Raw genomic sequence first — 13603 nt, forward strand, 5'->3', positions numbered from 1 at the left:
GGATGAAAATGGCCCCAGGACTCATCTCTTGAATCCCAACGGGGCAGGCTTAATAAATGCTTGTTGCCCAAATGAACAAAGACAAGTGGTTTTAGCTACAGTAGATCCACTTGGGAATCAGTGTTGTTTTGATCATGGCCCACCTGCTGGGACCAAGGGTATGGGGCTCGAGGTGACTCATTGTCCACTGATGAAGCACGCGTTCACTGCCCCAAACTCGAGCATCGCTGTGAGGTAAAACTGAAGCCTGCATTTTAATACTTCGAGTGATATAAGGATTAGGTTAATATAATACACCCCAACATTTATCGTCTTTTTTATTATTTTTTTTCAAGGGGCAAGGTTGCTCTACCTGAGGCTTGCATTCTTAGACTAATAATGTCAGAGAATAATATGGCATGTAATATTAACACATTGATATCTATGTGTTAATATTACATATTTGTTATTACAATCATAACAAATCTTGTTGCCTGGGAAACTGGAAAGAGATGGGAAGTCCCCATATCTGGAATGTTGCCTGGTATATGGAGCTGTCAGTATAGAATGAATGAACAGCAACCGTTATGACACTTTTCTAACTAGTTTCCCTTCATTTGCTCATATGATGATGCCACATATAGCTTTCGAAAATACTGTTCTACATCGTGATTTTACACAAAGCCTCCCATCAGCTCCTTGCTAACAAAAGGATAAATGCAAACTCTTCAGCCAGTTATTTGAGGTCCACAATTTCATTATAAATCACTTGAGGGCGGGCATCATATTTCATACTTCATTAAATCTAAAATAATGAGCTTCTACAGATATTGAGTGCTCAAAACAAAGTACCAGTGTTCTTGTATTCAACTTCAGGACAGATGGTTGAATCTATTCTGAATTTATGTCCTGGTAGTCACCAGTCCATGAATCTCTTCCCAAACACACAAGATCCTGGATGAATCTGTGAATCAGATTTCATATGGGGTTCTATTTAGAAGTTCGCTCAAAGCTAGTCTTGCTGGTGGGAACCTCCTCGTTTTTATTAAAAGTGCTCAAAGCAAATTCCATTTTATACTAGCAATGGGATATTAAAATCAAGTTTGCAAATAACAGAAGATATTTATACCAACAATAGCAAACATATAAATGTAGAATTTTCTCCCTGAACGTAGTTATCTGGGAAATAATCACAGAAACAGCACACAACAGTCTAAAATAGATGATGTAACAGAGTACACAGAAAACATTTATGACTGAACGTTAAGACAGTCTATTTTAAGACTCTGCTGGTGGAAAATATCATCAGCTAAGAAATCATTCCCTCTGAAGAGAATACTGAAGGTAGTGTGGTGGCAGCAAATGACAAACACTGAAGAAAGGAGCTTCCTTTAAGACCTCGATTAATACTAATCTTCTGTAGTCATGCAGCCATAGCCTCCCCATCCAGTTCCCAAACAACCTATTATACTGAGGATATTTTTGGTTGTTTTTCAAAATTAGCTTGTAAATGATTCTTCAATTCCTGCTCAAAAATTCAGATAATTAACACATAATCCTGCCCATCTATGAGAACAAGCAGCAAGAATTTTGCAGAACTGTATTTTATTTGAGATAGAGTTTCATTCTTGTTGCCCAGGCTGGAGTGCAGTGGTGTGATCTTGGCTCACTGCAACCTCTGCCTCCTGGGTTCAAGTGATTATTCTCCTGCCTTAGCCTCCCGAGTAGCTGGGATTACAGGCATCTGCCACCACGTCTAGCTAATATTTTTGGTATTTTTAGTAGATACAGGGTTTTACTACGTTGGCCCGGCTGGTCTTAAACTCCTGACCTTAAGTGATCCGCCCGCCTTAGCCTCCCATTATAGGTGTGAACCACCACGCCTGGCCAGTAATGTATTTCAGGAAGTTGATTTAGTAGAGCACTCTGGTTTGTTTCCACTATATGGAAAAGATCAAATACTAGCACTCTGAGTGTGTTCTGAGCTCACCTGTAGTTGGGTGTGATGGATATGTTGAAGCCGCCATAGCCATATAAGAAAGCGGGATGGGAGCCATCCAATTTTATGCCTTTTTTATGCACAATGAACATTGGAATCTTCGTACCATCCTTGCTAGGGTAGAAAATCTAGAACATAAGAAAGCAGAATATAAGATTTAGCATTACTTAGTAAATACTGCATGCTTTTAAATGGGAAAGATAGTAAATTCTCTGTTTATGATGTACAGTAGCACAATGAAAACCTAGCACCTCTACAGGGCTATCTGGTGAAGCATCTTTCAGTTTTTATGGAGAGAATGTAGGGCAGTTTTAAGAGCCTGCATTTGAAAATAGGGAGACCTGCATTGGAATTCTTATTCCACAACTATCTTGCAGGATGCCCTTCACACATCATTTATCCTCTCCCAGCCTCAATTCTGCATCCCCACATGTGGCCATTGTGCCCACCTCTCCGGGCCTTCCTGAGGCACACAGAAAACAGGCTTTCCATTCTCTGCTCCTTCTCATCCCTCTCAGTGCTGGGAGGGGCAGATTTGTCATCCTGCCAAGCAACTCAATCTAGTAAGGCTTATATTCCAGAAAACAAATTTCATATTCAACTTCCTCTCTAAATGTTAAGATGCTCGACGTCATTTTTCTACGCTGAACTACTAAACAAATGCTAGCAGCAACAACACTTATTAGCTTAGAAAGTTGATGAGGAAAAACATAGAAATCCTATTATTCCTGATTAAACAAAGACCCTTCTTTCCACTATTGACAATTAAGGTTCATAAAGCCTTCTTGAATCTGGGCTACCTCTGGCAAGTTCAAAGTCAACATCTCCATATCCTTTTGGATAAAGGATTAAAAAAAAAAAAAGGCATAAGGAAGGGAACATTAAAAGTTAGTCAACTGATAAGCCATAGAATAAATAAGTCACAAAAAGCTGATAATGCTTTTTTTCCTGAAAGGAAAGCTGTGAATAGCTTTCTCTTTGTGTAAACATGGTGTTTTTACCCCCAAACCACCCCTGGAAAGTGCCCCAGTTTGGAATCATCTTGTTGACCTTATGTTCCAGTCATGGGCATAAGCCTTTACACTTCATGTGACCTGGAGTCATATTTTATCCATAACTTTTTAAGGTAGCAGTTCTGTTGTGCAAAGTTGCCACAAAGTCCATAGAAATAACCATGGCGGGGTGTGTGTGTGTGTGTGGAGGGGGAGAATGGGCAGGGATGCAGATTTAGACATAGGAGTTACAGGACCGTGATACATGCCTGCAATCTGGTAGTTTTCTGAAACCTGCCAAGAAACAGTAATATAAAAAGCATTTGTTTCGGACTCTGCAGAGAAATGCTGACAGATACATTTAAATTTGGCATCTGAGGAATCATGGAGAATACTCTTCAGAATTCAAAATTATCAGAGGGAATACAGTTTTATTTAAAGTTATTTAGTGCCAGTTAGCAGCCACCAATAGAATGTAACTGTGTGGGTAGGTACAAGTAAACACGGAGTAAGAGGAACAAGTTCCAAGGGACTGGCTGGGATTAGTGAGCTAAAATACATAGCCTTCAACTCAAGAGTTAGAATTCAGAGCACTATACCCACAGAGGCAACAGCATCAATGAGCGAGCAAGCAAACCATCTTACATGAGGCTACCTTCACTGAATCATCTGTTCAAAAACTCAAATTCCCTCCAACTACCCCCAGCTGCTCATCTAGTTTCAAATCCAGGTGCAGCTCAATTCTCCCCAGGCTGACCCCTTCTCATGTACCCTGATCTTCATGCAGCCAGCTGGACTGATACACTTCTCATCCCAGCTAACTGACTCTCAGACCCTCCATCATTCTCAAAGTGCTCTATCTCTTGATGCTTCATGAAAATTCAACTTCCTCCTCCCGTATCACTTTTCTTGCTACCATCTGTAAGATTTCTAGTACCTGAAAGCCAGCCTGCAACTCACTTATCTGACTCCAGGACAAAGGCATCCTTGGAGAATGCCACTGAAAGCACAAAGTTCCCATTATCCCCGTAGTTGTAGAAATATATCCAAGCTTTAAGTTGGTGTGGTTCTAATGTTAAAAACTATTTTGAATGCAGTCCAAAATGAAAGAACACTGTGAAGATGACTTCACTGTGGGAAGTTTCTGTATTTTAGTCTTGAAATAAACATACAGGCATACCTCGGAGATATACTGAGTTTTTGGTTCCAGACAACCACAATAAAGCAAATAAGGCTATAGTTGACATACATTCCTCTGATGGATCTGGGTAAAATAAATTGAAAACCTTCTAGAAAGGATTCACCATTCTAGATACCATGAAGAACATTCATGATTCAAGGGAGGAGGTCAGAATATCCGCATTAATAGGAGTTTGAAAGAAGTGATTGTAACGCTCACGGATGATTCCGAAGGATTCAAGACTTCAATGGAGGAAGTCACTGCATATATGGTGGAAACAGCAAGAGAACAAGAATTAGAAGTAGAGCTTGCATATGTGACTGAACTGCTGAAATCTCACGATAAAACCTGAAGTTCAAAAAATCAAATTCCCTCCAACTACCCCCAGCGAGACCAGCCTAGAGAACATGACATGGCAAAACACTGTCCCTACTAAAAACACAAACATTAGCTGGGTGTGGTGGCACGTGCCTGTAATCTCAGCTACTCAGGAGGCTGAGGCAGAAGAATAGCTTGAACCCGGGAGGCGGAGGTTGCAGTGAGCTGAGATGGTGCCACTGCACTCCAGCCTGGGTGACAGAGTGAGGCTCTATCTCCAAAAAAACCCACAACAACAAAACATGAAGAAAAGGCCGGGCGGGGTGGCTCACACCTGTAATCCCTGCACTTCGGGAGGACAAGGCAGGAGCATCACCTGAGGTCAGGAGTTCAAGACCAAGCTGGCCAACATGGGGAAACACCATCTCAACTAAAAATACAAAAAAATTAGCTGGGCGTGGTGGTGGGCACCTGTAATCCCAGCTACTTCAGGAGACTGAGGCAGGAGAATTGCCTGAATCCGGGAGGTGGGGGTTGCAGTGAGCAGAGATCTGGTCATTGCACTCCAGCCTAAGTGAAACTCTGTCTCAAAAAAAAAAGAAAAAAAAAAAAAAAGAAAGAAAAAAACCCATGAAGAAAGGAGTATGTGAAGAGATTGGGAACTTCTTTTTTTTTAATCAGTAGGAGAGTCTGTCATTTGCTAGTGGGCACCAGGTTGACTGGAGACATTTGATCTAGATTTTATTATGAAATTCACTTGCAAATCCCAGGTTTTCCAGGACAAAGAGCGAGTGTATGTAGCTCTCATCCTTCCCTCGGCTATGAGGAGCCATCTTCTTAGGGAACTGCGACTTGGAGAAATATAAATGGGTCACTATAAATTATGTCAATGAAAACTAACAAACCTAAAAGGTCTACCTGGTTCTTGAGGGCTTTTTATATGAACTGTTTTTTTGTAAGGGACACAAATTAATATCAACTAAAACCAGAAGTTTTCCCAGAATTCTTGATCATTTTAATACAAGTCTCTATACTTCTCTTTACCTGGGTCTCCTGTGATTTCCCTCAGTGACTAACAGTGAAGCCTGTCCAGCATCCTCACCTTAGAGATGCCTGAATGCCTCAACACCAAGACCTTAGTTTCCACCCTACCCTAGCTGCTGGTTCCCTCCAATGTTTGCTGTGTGTCTATTATGTGCCAGGGACTGCACTCAGCCCTGGAGATGTAAAGAAGGCGAGATGCATAATCCCTGCCCTCATGGGACTTAAGAGTCTCCTGAGACAAACCAACAGCACGATACTCACCCATCACCTTGGTTACACCTTGGCCCTTAGAGCCTGAATTTCTTCTGCAAGGAACTAGGACAACCCCCCTTGTGGCTCCAACTTGCTCTTTTGCCACTTCTGTCATTTCCTTACCCCTGGGGTATCTGCCTTTATTTTTTAAAAAACTCTTATGAAGACATTCAGTTCTTTATATTCTCTCAGGCTGTCAGCATCGCTTGGGCTTTCCTGGCCCAGCTTGGGACCCCTGGGCAGCTCTTTAAATGTCACTAAGTCCGGAACTCCTCTAATTCTGACCCAAACCCACGGGATTCCTTCTCTCCCCTGGGCTGCTGGACACTCAGGAAATGGCAACTTGCTTCATTACAAATGAATACTTGATCTCAGCTGGCTCTGAACTTACGTCTTTTCCTTCCTCAATGTCTTCCATCTTTCCCCACTTAAATCAATTCAAGAGTAGTTTCCAATGTCTTTTTTTTTTTTTTTTTTTTTTTCATTTCTGACAGCACCATTTGCCTTCCTACTCTCTGCCTCTGGCCTTGCCTGTCCCTCATAGGGTCCATCTGCTTGTAGCTCCTCGTAAAGTTTCTGCTAACTTCATTCAGTCTCTGCAACCCCAGAGAAAGGAGGATCGCCCTGTCTTGATTCCATTCCTCACTGCCTCCACTACTACTGTGCTCTTTCAATTATTAGTTTTTGTTTTTTGTATTTCTTCCCTTCGGCATACAGCTAGACTCAAATTTCTCCTATCCTAGCCAACAAAACCTTATGTATCACCCTGTCTGCCTCTTAAGCTACATTTCCATCTTCCTAATCATTAATCCCGAGTACCCCATACTCACAGCTCACCACTTTCCCACCCCATTGATTCCCATCCCCATCCCTGCTCTTTCAAAGGTCATCAATAACGTTTCTGTTTTTCTCGTTGCCTCTCCATCCCTGCCTCTACCCTGTTGGTATGTCCTTCCCAACATTTTCATGGGTGTATACAGACATACCTATTTACATGTTCAAATACACATAGGGGTTATTATTATATAGTGATAAATGGGATCGGGCTAATATTGGGCTATGATTCATTCTCCCTCTTCACATAGCAATTTATCATGGAATTCTTTTCAGAGTAAAACACCCAGATTTACCTCTTTTTAAAAATGGCTGCCTAATATTTCATTCTATGGATGCACACACATTTAACCATTTTCTCACTGATATTTAAGTTATTCTTTATGTTCTGTGATTGTTAATGATGCAATAAACCCCTTTTAGATAAATCTGGTATTCTCATGGTATGATTTCTATATGATATATTCTTAGACATGAGACTGCTAAATCAAAGTATCCATACACTCAAAAATTCAATAAATCTTGACCAAATATTCTCCAAAGAGGACTGAACAACTTAGGTGCCCAGTGACAATGTCTGCCTAAGTGTTCACGCCTCATCAGTAGTGGATGTTAAAATGGATTTTAATTTTTACTAGTCTAACAGGCAAACACTGCCATTTCCTTACTGTATTTTTTTATTAGCAAACATTTTCACAGTCATTTTATATTTTGTCTTTGGAGAAAAAAGTATACCTGCTCTTTTATTCTGTTACTTCTCCTTTCTGATTACAGGAATTTATCTTACACTAAAGGGTAGTAACCTTTTTTCTATTATGCTTTGTTTATATTTTGTCCCAGTACACCACAAGTTGTTGTTTTGTTTTTAACTTTCTCTGTGGTGTCTTGAGATGCAAGAAGGTATTAATATTTATGTACCCAAATATCTGTTTTTCCCTTTCAGCTTCTTAGCTTATAAAACATTCTCGACTCCAAGTTATAAAAATTTGTCTATAATTTCATCTTGATTGTTTACATTTATATTTTATGTTTACATATGGTCTGGGATCTAACTACTTTTTCCCAAATGGCCAACTATTAGACACCATTTATTGGAGAATCTGTTCTTTCTCTTTCTCTCATTGTTCAGAAATGACATTATTGAATGGTTCCTTTCCAGGCCTCATCCCTTTCAATCCCTATATGGCAAATGTTTCTTTGGCTTCCTGGGTGGAGTATTTCTCTGGTTCTTTTACATTCCTCGAAATCTTTTTCTACCTTCCTAATTGATCCATTATTACCTCCTCTTCCTCCTGTTTTGCAATTTTCTATACTTGGCTATCTCTTTTCGAATTCCCTCTTTGCCATCTCAGAGAGCTCCAACAATCTGCTCTATGCAAAGGACCTCCATGTCCAAATCTGCAGGCCCATAGCCAGACGTGTGTTTCCTGGAAGTCACCTGTGAGGGGCTGGTTAGAAGCCCGTCAAGTTGCCTAGGCTACAGGGGTTCATGATCTCATGTGGTAGATGGCCTGTCCACATCTCCAAATCAATGTGCCCAGATACACCTGTGTACATGCTCCTCCATGGGCCTCTTACTTGGGCTAATAGCAGCACTCTCTTCTCAGCCACCCTATTTTCAACCCTCAGGATCATCTTGTGCCAAGGCCCCCTACACCCAGGCACCCCCTTGGTCATTTGGTTTCACAAGCAAGTGTCTTCTCTGTCATTTATACAGGCAAACCAGCTCAGAGCTCTCCACTTCACTAGCATCATGACCAACCAACCAACCAGTCTCCCTGACTCCTCTCATCGGCTACAGTGGAGTTGCGGTAGGAAGAGTAGAACCTTAAACTATTATTAGTAACATACAAAATGTCATTTATACATATATATAAGAACCATTAGTGCTTGATAAGTAAACAGTTGCCAAAGCTTAAATGCATGTGTTGTTTCTTTACTTGGTAGTTTATTGTTCCCATAGTACTTAGGTTCAAGGTAAACAAAATTACTTCCTTTTCCTTTTTCCCATACTGTTACCAATAAGAGAGCTGATAATATACCTCCATTCTTTCTGAGTGTCCACTGTGCACACAGTTCTGTAGTGGGATGCCAAAGCTTTTATGAGACCCTCAATGGACAGGAAGACAAAGTGCTCACATGGGATCTAACAGATGCCCACTTGAGTAATAGGAAAAGTCTGTCTGTCTTCCAGGGCTAACAGCTCATCATGTGAGACAGACAGGGCCCTGTCTTCCTTCTTCTTGTCAACAGCAGAGTAAATGGGTTGTACAACAGATCTAGTTCAACAAGGAGCCTGGACCTGGCACCCCCTTTCACCTTAACAGACTACAAGCACCACCAAAGAATACACAATGAACAGATAGATTGTCTTTGGAAGCACCGGTAAGATCTCATAAGCGGGACTATCTTGGAGTATATTGACATGAAGCCTTCAAGAAGGACACAGAAAATAAAACCAAACATTACGACAGTGATTCAAAACCACAGTTAGTTCTAAGCATTAGTGAGCCAGTCAGCAGCTGACCGAAGTTACATAGTAAATTAAGAAAGCTGCTTTCCTTAATTTCATTTTCTTCTTCTGTAAACGTTAGACTCTGTTGGTATCTTGGGCAGCTGGAGACGGTGGCCTCAGGCTCTGTTGTGAAGAAGCAGGCAGCCAAGGTGATGAATCACCTGAGAGAGACCCAAGAATATTGGCACTTGCAGGACATCCAATCCCAAGAGACCTCACTTTTGTCAAGCGGCCCCATTACATCCAGCTGCGGTGACAAAGGGCTGTCCTCTAAACACGGCTGAAAGTGCCTTCGTGAGGAACCAGTTCGTCCAGGCCTTGGGCAGCAAAACAGCACTCAGCTGCCTAGGCTGGCCCACAGGTACTGACCAGAGACAGAGCAAGAGAAGAAGCGATGGCTGCTGGCCTGGGCTGAGAAGAAAGCTGCTGGCAAACGGGAGGTCCCCACTGGAGACCACCTGTCCTTGGAGCAGCGGTTAACACTGTCACTACCTTGTGGGAGAATAAGGTGGCTCAACTGGTGGTGGCTGCACATGACATGGATCCTTTCCAGCAGGCTGTCTTCCCATCTGCCCTGTCTCATGAGAGGGGGTTCCCTACTACATCATACAGGAACGGCCAGACTGGGACGTCTAGTCCACAGGGAGACCGGCACCAGTGTTGCCTGCATACAGGTTAACTGGGAAGACAAAGGAGCTCTGGCTAAGCTGGTGGAAACTACCAGGACCAGTTACAATGATGGGTATGCTGAGATCACTGTCACCTGGGAGGCAATGTCTGGGGTCATAAATCTGCAGCTTACATTGCCAAGTGGTAAAAGGCAGAGGTCAAAGAACTTGCCACTAAACTGTGTTAAATATATACTGCTGAGTTTCTGTACTTAATAAAAATTCTCCTTCAAAAAAAAAAAAAAAACCAAAAAACTTGAACTCTTCATTGTGGAGACACACAGCAGCATAACAATATTATTCCACATCCCAAACCAATAACATTAAGCACCACAAGGCTGTAAGGAACCACACCCTTCATGAAGCCCACACTGATTCTTGATAGAGGGCTGAGAAGGGTATTTTCGGAGCAGTCACAAGACTGTACCACCTGGTAAACAAAGCTGGTGTCAGTTCTTTCTCAGCCCTGAGGATATAAGATAATAACAGTAAATTCTGTGACTTTAAAATTTTAGTTTCAGATATAAGGAGAGGTTGTCACTCCGGGCTTTCATCCAGCTAGCAGTCCTCTCTTATTTTACAAATGACAAAATAAGAGTCAAGAAGATAAAGATACCTGCCAAGGGTTGGGTGTGGTGACTCATGCTTGCAATCCCAGAACTTTGGGAGGCCAAGGCGGGCAGATCACTTGAGGACAGGAGTTCAAGACCAGCCTGGCCATCATGGCAAAACCCAGTGTCTACTAAAAATACAGAACTTAGCCAGTTATGGCGGAGGGCACCTGTAGTCCCAGCTATTCAGGAGGCTGAGGCACGAGAATCTCTTGAACCCAGGAGGCAGAAGTTGCGGTGAGCCGAGATTGCGTCATTGCACTCCGGCCTGGGCAACACAGCCAGACTCTGTCTTTAAAAAAAAAAAAAAAAGATACCCGACAAGGCAACACTGCCAGCTTATGGCAAGTTACTATCAAGGTCTCTCAAGTCCCTGGTTCAGTGTTTTTTTCCTACTACATCACAAAGTAATTAACTTCAAGTTATTACTTCCTTGTAAATATCTTTATTGGGTGCAATTATGCAAAATGTTGAAAGTGTTAGAGCCTTTGGCATAGATTTAACACATTCATTTCTTTCTTCCCCAAGACAATGACCACCCATCTCTAGGGAATCCAGGGGACAAATATCATTCTGCCAGAAATGCTATTTGCTTTTTTTTTTGAGACGGAATCTTGCTCTGTTGCCCAGGCTGGAGTGAAGTGGCATGATCTCAGCTCACTGCAGCTTCTGCCTCCTAGGTTCAAGCGATTCTCCTGCCTCAGCCTCCTGAGCAGTTGAGAATACAGGTGCGCACCACCACGCCTGGGTAATTTTGGTATTTTTAGTAGAGACAGGGTTTCACCATGTTGGCCAGGCTGGTCTCGATCTCTTGACCTTCAGTGATCTGTCCACCTCAACCTCCCAAAGTGCTGGGATTACAGACGTGAGCCACCGCACCCAGACTGTTTTCGTTATTTTCTTAAAAAGGAGACTCATTCAAGCATTCAAAAAGCGATATTCCAGGTACAAGAGTGGCTGCTGTTACTATTTTAGCAAAATGAGTCAGCTTAGAAAGATGATCCTTTTCCACACAGTCATTAGTGTTACCATCTTGAAGACAGATTATTAAAGCAATAAAAATCCCACTACATCTTTCCATGGCCATTCTACTAAAAAAATTCCATTTCAATAGTATTTTTTTAAGGCTTAACAGACACCATTCATTTCACAAATGAAAAAAACGCTTGAGCGAATCATAAAGCTATCCCAACTTTTTAAGTAATCAATTAAATTTAAAGCAGCTTCTGATTTTGCACATTTAAAACCATATTCTAAAAATAATTGTTTAACAGATAAGAACTCACAGATCCTTGAGCTGAATGTTTTTTATTAAAAAAAAAAAAGAAATGATGTACATTTATATAAAGTACATAAGTATAAAGTTTCAGAAATCCCATCTCTGTTGTCAAGCACAACTTTCCAGAGGCATCACCAATGATAAAGCAGTTTAACTCTGGAAGCATGTTTTAGCACAAGATGGCAATCACTAAATACACATCTAGCTGCCTTAACATGCAAATCTGGTTTCAAAAAAAGAGAATATCTTCCTTGAAAGAAAAAAGAGAAGTATGACAAATCAATGGCACATTACTGTTCCTTCAAATGAATGACCTTACTTGTGCAAAGATCACCTATCTCTCTTGAAATTATTCTCCTTGAGATGCACACATTGAGTAATAAAATCAATTGTGTTAAGACACGCGAATGTGCAATCAGTTAGGTTCCTGAAAACAATCTTCAGTAACACATTTGATCCAGTTCAGATACTGTGCTATCTGAGGCAAATGCCAGGACTCCCATTATCGCCAGTCATGGGATGTGCTCATCTAGGAAAGATGAAAGGTAGGCTGCAAAGGGCAGCCCCTTCACACAGAAGAATGTCTGGTGATAGCAACTCCTGCCTAATTTTAGAGCCTGACAGGTTTAAAGGAGAATGTTCATAAAAGGGTGTTGAGCTCCCCCTTTCTATCAGAGTTGACAGAGGCCACTTGTGTGGTCTGTGCTACATGTGCCAAATAAATCTGACAAGGAGCAGAACTGCTCTGAGTCCACAGGCAGCACGCAGAGGAACAAGACATTCCATTACCAAAAGAACTGGGCAGTAGGCAGGCAACCTCTGTGCTTCAGTTACCCTGTAAAATGAGCATATGAAGAACTTCCCAGGACTTAGAGGGAGGCACTACATGTTTCTGTGCTGTACTAAGGTGAAAAATGCTAGCCTGGCATTAGAAGGTTGTCATCTTGTCTGTGTTCCAGGCATTTAACTTTTGGGGAATGGAGAGAAGTTAAAGAGTCATCTTTGGGTGGAAAATATAGAAGGAAAGCCTATTCCAGACTGCTTTAGTTTTTCTAAGGATGGCTGGTCATTTTGGTAACACTAGGGATTTAAAAGCTCCCTTAGGATACCTCAATAACAGCAAAGTCTGTCTATTTAAAATCTGTTTTAACTTTCAGTACATTTCTTGAGCACCAATAATGTGCTAAGTGCTATACTGATCATCTCTGCAGAAATTCAGCAGCTTTCTAAGGCTCAACCATCTGTTTTTTGGAATAATACGCCTTTTCCCAGTCTCAAACTGTGAAGCCAAAAGCGAAATAGAAAGTGGCAGTTCTGAACACAAGGAAAGAAGGCCAGCGATGGAGGCACAGCTGGATCTCGTGCTATGGCACTTTGATAAGTTTATTTGGATTTCAGCGGTAACCTGGTGTTTGAGGTAGAAAGACACACAGGGCTATGATGAATAAATCTGACTTGATTGTAGAACATCAAAGCCATCTTCAGTTCCACTGGTCTGATCTCTTTGTAGTCAATGAAGACACACAATCAGACATTTTCATTAGAAGTGAAGGAACCCTGCTACACGCGGAGGCCCAGAGAAAGCAGCTTCTGTTTTGGTACAGCCAGAAACTGCCCCGTAACGTGGCTCATTGCAATGGGATTTAGGCTGTACATGAAAGGCATACGCTGTGTGTTTTGCTCCTGCACGAGAACCACATGATGAATCCATCATCAGGGGGTTATGAGTTCTGCATTGTTTGCCTTCAATAAATATTTGTTGAATGAATACAGAATTGCATATTAAATACACACTTTTCTTTTGTTTTCCTCAGCCAGTTCTCTTTTTTTGACAATGTGACATTCAGGCCTTGACTGTGTACTTACGCAGCGGGTACAGCCACTCCTTCCGCGGCTGCTTCTTGGTCTTCCGGTTCTCCTCGTGCTTGCTGG

The 13603-nt window shown here is 41.7% G+C and overlaps 1 protein-coding gene across 2 annotated transcripts in view; it reads right to left on the minus strand.

Annotated features, from left to right (window-relative positions):
* PREP (prolyl endopeptidase) overlaps positions 1–13603 on the minus strand; it is a 132883-nt gene that overhangs the window by 7325 nt on the left and 111955 nt on the right. For both annotated transcript variants that reach the window (XM_008007468.3, XM_008007469.3), the window contains one exon: positions 1970–2106. In XM_008007468.3, the coding sequence (XP_008005659.1) occupies positions 1970–2106 (137 nt within the window). The remainder of the gene's footprint in view (positions 1–1969; positions 2107–13603) is intronic.

The sequence above is a fragment of the Chlorocebus sabaeus genome, chromosome 13 (genome assembly GCF_047675955.1).
Source record: "Chlorocebus sabaeus isolate Y175 chromosome 13, mChlSab1.0.hap1, whole genome shotgun sequence".
Classification (NCBI taxonomy): Eukaryota; Metazoa; Chordata; class Mammalia; order Primates; family Cercopithecidae; genus Chlorocebus; species Chlorocebus sabaeus.